This window comes from Pempheris klunzingeri, chromosome 16 (genome assembly GCF_042242105.1).
Source record: "Pempheris klunzingeri isolate RE-2024b chromosome 16, fPemKlu1.hap1, whole genome shotgun sequence".
Taxonomy (NCBI): Eukaryota; Metazoa; Chordata; class Actinopteri; order Acropomatiformes; family Pempheridae; genus Pempheris; species Pempheris klunzingeri.
Genome location: NC_092027.1, coordinates 22,819,677 through 22,824,658, shown reverse-complemented (window position 1 = coordinate 22,824,658; position 4,982 = coordinate 22,819,677). Strand labels below are relative to the sequence as shown.

At 42.2% G+C, this 4,982-nt stretch overlaps 1 protein-coding gene across 1 annotated transcript; it reads right to left on the bottom strand.

Annotated features, from left to right (window-relative positions):
* Positions 1-655: 655 nt before the first annotated feature.
* LOC139215460 (hippocalcin-like protein 4) lies at positions 656-3,624 on the bottom strand. Its single transcript, XM_070846431.1, has 3 exons — positions 3,463-3,624; positions 1,804-2,019; positions 656-853 (listed from the first exon to the last, which is right to left on the bottom strand). The coding sequence occupies exons 1-3, from the start codon at positions 3,622-3,624 to the stop codon at positions 656-658; spliced, it is 576 nt and encodes a 191-aa protein (XP_070702532.1).
* Positions 3,625-4,982: the final 1,358 nt, after the last annotated feature.

The following is a 4,982-nucleotide window of genomic DNA, read 5'->3' as shown; positions in this document are numbered from 1 at the left end:
TTCCACATCCATACAATCAGTATATAACATTTAGAGGTTCTAGAGAGTTTTAGAGGTGCTGGTAGACAGAACCCTTGAACAGAGCCAGGCGAGCTGATTCCTTTTTGTTTCAGCCTTTATGCTAAGATAGGCTAGCCCTCTCCTGGCTATAGCTTCCCATTTAAGCAACAGACAGAAAGCGACCAGCTTTGGAATTATGTCTTTTAAGACTACTATAGCAGATGCTCACATAAGTCACGCTGCAGTCTTCTCATCTCACATGCTAGGCACAGAGCCTGACGGTGTCAAAGTGTGAGGGATGCCTCAACATATTTCCTTTGTAAATCCCTACAATATTTCTTAGGTCTGTGCCAAATGAGTTGGAGCACTTGATTGGATTTGTGAAGACACCCAGCTTGACTGAAGCAGGAGTGCTATGTGGTGGGGGGGGGGCAATTTGGATGAAAAGAATGGCATCAATCAGAGGGTCCACTGTGTTCCAAACAAGGCTCATTCCCAGTCATCACTGCCTCAAATAAAGGAGCTTGCCTACCTCCCCACCAAGCTGCATCCCTCCCTGTGTGCCCCAGCCCCTCTCTTCTTATCTCCTTCTCTTGTTTCAGTTCTCTTCCCCCGTTCCTCCCCTCCCTCCCCGTTTCTCCTCCCACCCCTCTCTCTACTTCTGCATGTCACACTGCAGCAGTAGGACGATGGAGGGGTCAGACTTGGCGGCCTCTTTAAACTCCTCCAGGGTGATCTCATCATTGTGGTCCTTGTCCATCTTGGAGAAGATCTTGTCCACGCGCTGCTGCGGGGTCAGCCCGTCCTCATTCATACGCATCATGATCACAGTGCCCACCATCTTGTAGATGGCCTGCAGAGGGGAAAGGGGATACAATTTTACATTCTTTTGTTGCTAAAATGTAGAAATAAAGGCATTTACACACCGACAGTGAATAATTGGGATTGAGATTCCTGACTTTTCACTTTAAGTGTGACACGATTTTGCGAATAAGTAATTAAGTTTCTAAAAAAAAGACAGACACGTAGACCAGGCTGTTTAACCTTTGTGCATCCCTAAATCATTCAGGAAATTATCTTCCCACAGGCGTGAATGCACACAGCGCTTCAGAACAGCAAAGCTGTTACATTTCTAAATGCAGAGGAGAGACTGAGCAGCTGTTCTCAGACAGAACAGCAGTCACTTGTACAGCAACAAAGAAAATATTACAAAGATGTTGCAGTCAGAGACTCAGGTGGAGATGAGACGGTGACTTGCCCTTCCTTTATTTACACGCTTCAAAACACAGCAGCAGTTGCTTACAGTCCACCTACATATTTTCTCTGCTGCTAAAGCCCACTAGCTTTGTGCTAACTACTAATAACATGAACGGAGGGAGCGCGGACAGTGCCTCGACATGCACACACACACTGTTATACTGAAGCTCATGAGCTATTCCTCCTCCACACGCTGTCTTTGTATTTCATTGTCTTTGTAGTTCTTTTTCCTTCATACAAAAAAAAGCTCTGTAAAACAAAGACAGGCCACCGTAGTGAATGTTTTGAATGTGACATTGTCAACATTTTGATCGGTCAGGTGTCACATTCTGCTGCTGATATGAAAGCTTGCATAGACACAAAAAAGCTTTGAACAAAAGTTAATAATGTGCTAATTAATCACACAAAGATAACCTGTCTAGTGTGTAAAAGCCTCAGGAGAGAGGATTTCTTTTATAGGAACAGGAACCAGTAAAAAGCCCATGATCTCATTCCTGAAACCTTCTCAGCTGCAAGCTAACAGGCACCCTCTGCCTCCTCACAAACCTCGATGATCTCCAGCATCTCCATGCGTGTGATCTTCCCATCCCCGTCCAGATCGTACATGTTGAAGGCCCAGTTGAGTTTCTGCTCAAAGCTGCCCCTGGAGGTGATGGACAGGGCGCAGATGAACTCCCGGAAGTCGATGGTCCCGTCGCCGTTCTTGTCAAATGTCCGAAACGCATGCTGGGCGAACTTGGAGGCATCACCATATGGGAAAAACTGGAGAGTGAAAAATGAGAATAAGGGGACACATACGGTGCATTGTGGGTAATGTAGGATCCAGGGTTTTTGGAGTTTGACCCACACTAGAGAGTCAGGATATCTCTGCTGCATCCATTTTGAATATTCTTTCTAAATCTGTCTCTTGTGAGTCCCCTAACTTTATTATAGGATAATAATAAATCACTGAATGTCTCCTAATTCTTAATTCTCTTAATTCTGAAATGTATAATTTTGATTCACTTACATTTTAAAGTTAAAGTTTTTGAAATGACAGCTACATTACTGTAAAGACATTTTTATATCCACATAATGTAAAATTTGCATTTTTCTAACTTTAATCTTACCTCTATTTTGAATGATTAATTGTGTATAATTCAGTTTCATTTTTGAACCCATGAACACACACATTCACATATCTCTGTGAGCATATTACTTTGCTTATTTTCTTCAGTTATGTCCTCAACTCTCCTCTGCTCTTCAAACTATTTGTTTTCAACTCTTTCTGGGAACCAGAATGTGAAAGTTGTTGAAAACTATGGACAGCAACACAGAGCTGGATCAGGAGTATTGGACAGTGTTAGCTCACGTCCCGTTAGCTGACCAGCCAGATAGTCGATCCCTGTGTTCAATGCACACAGCCACATGAGAACAATGATTTGTCATTACATAAATGATAATTAGCTGTGTTGTAAGAAATCAATACGTTTTGAAAAGCGTTTCTTGGCCTTGCTGAGTGATTTAAAGAAATGACTAAATTTGGGGGAGTTTACTGGTGCAATATTAATAGCTCACTCTGGGTTATATGAATAATGTGCCTCTAGAGACCAGAGGTGTGTATGTCTGACAAAACTCCCACACATTTAAGGATTAATCTTTCGTTTTAGGGTTAATAATAAGACAGTCTATGTATAACTGTTGGCTTAACTGGGTTTAACTTCTCCATCATTCTCTCTTTTCACTTATCTGCGGCCTGACATCTTCATATAACTTTGAATAACCGACAACCAATTCACAGTGACACATTAATATCTGAAGTACAAGCCACAGTTTTTTTTTTTTTATGCGATGGATGTGGGTGAATGAGAGGATGTGCAAAACTGCTCTAAAAATATCTTTAACCCCTGCACATCCATGAAAAATCAGCCTCTCTCTGTCGCTGGCAGTATTAGAGCCTCCGCCCCCTCCCTGTGCCCCAAACAGGATGAGTAGTCCGCCATGGTAACATAAGCTTTCCATGTAACAACCCGACAATGCTCTGAGTCATGCAAGAGGTAACTTTTTATATAACGAAAAACAACAATGAGCACAATTTTCACTGTAGGCAATGCAGGAAACAGCTATGAAAACATTATGTTATCCATTTGTAAACACCTCAGCTCTGCTTATTATTGCTTCACATCTCTTTTCATGCCTCTCTCCTGTCCTGCAAATCACCCTCACCTTAACGTAGAGCTGCTGAAACTCCTCCAGGTTGAGGATGCCAGAGGGACAGTCTTTGAGGAAGCCTTTGTACCACTGCTTCAGCTCTGCCTCGTTGAATTCGGTGTTCTTGGTCAGGTCATCCAAGACCTCCGGAGCCAGCTTGCTGTTGTGTTTCCCCATGATGCTTCACCTCTCTGGGGGGGGGGGAATACAGCCAGAGAGACAGGCTGAATACACAGGTGAGGAGGTGCTAGATAAACAACAGCCAACAGCAGTGATCCCCTTGTGTTGTTGCAACAGCACAGGTCTCTGAGGACGGATACAAACAAGGAATTACCTGCTCAGAGACCCATGTTGATGAACGCTGCATTGTCTTTATATGGCTCTATATATGTGTGTGTGTGTGTCCATGTAGTCCTAAATCTATTTCTAAAAATGAATTCCATTTACAATCACATTACTGACATTTTGTCAGTAACATTAGCTACTAAACTCAGCTGAACGGTCCACCTTGGGGATTGCCTGTCTGATTCTAAAGTACAATATTGGAGCTCCCCAAGGTTCAATATTAGGCCCCTTTAACTGCTTAGTGCCTAAATACATTATTCACTGTACATAAATATATGCAGTTTGGTATAATCATGGAACTCCATGAAAACCACAAGAGGCTGAGGCATTAATAGATGCCACGTCAAATTCCCTCCTCATTGCACCTACATATTAGCATATTACCACATAACTGTCTTCATGCTTTTTGTCTAGGAAAATGGCAAGAAAATTAAAAGTGTTGATCATTTTAAATATGTTGGCGTTGTTTGAGAGTTTTCCTTGTCCAACTTGAGACTGATGAGGCCTATTCAGCCACTAGATGGTGCTAAATTGTGCATGCATGCAATGATTCTCACTGTGTGGTTACTGCCTTCATGTTCAAGCCAATGGTCTCAATCTATAAACAATCACTTCAGATACTCAGTAACAAGCCCGACTATCATCACCACTGTTCTTTACTATGGAGAGTAATGCAGTAAATTATAGTTTAGTATAGCAGAATGGCACCTCCCCCTATAAGCCACTTTGCCACACTCAATACACTACTTCCAGGGAAAGAAGAGCAGTGACCAGAGGTGACCGTATCAAACCATTCAAATGCAGCAAAGCTTATTAATGAGCCTTTTCTGTGATTGCAGCAATCCTATGGAATACTGTATTTACTTCACTATATACAGCTGTTTCCAAATCAACCTTACAGAACATCTTGTGATGAGTTCACAACAGCAATAATCGGTGTACGGTGCCATGGAGCCATACTGTCTCGGCTGGTAAACATGCTTAAAATCTACTCTGATATGAACTGATGTGCTGACGCTTTTAGATACATTTTTAGATATGAACTCATGCTTCAGACTTATTTGACTGTAATGTTTGTTTCAGATTGCGTGAAGTGTTGTCATGCATTTCCTCTGTTTTTTCCTCTATTATCTTTGGAACTTCACTTTGTACCAGAAAGAGGCAGCAAAAACCCCAAGTCACTGCAAACG

Excerpts from the sequence above, each read along its gene's own strand:
- LOC139215460 (XM_070846431.1), bottom strand. The coding sequence starts at position 3,624 with ATGGGGAAACACAACAGCAAGCTGGCTCCGGAGGTCTTGGATGACCTG. Across the intron at positions 2,020-3,462 it reads TTCAGCAGCTCTACGTTAAG|TTTTTCCCATATGGTGATGC; the intron begins GTGAGGGTGATT and ends TTCACTCTCCAG. Across the intron at positions 854-1,803 it reads AGATGCTGGAGATCATCGAG|GCCATCTACAAGATGGTGGG; the intron begins GTTTGTGAGGAG and ends TCCCCTCTGCAG.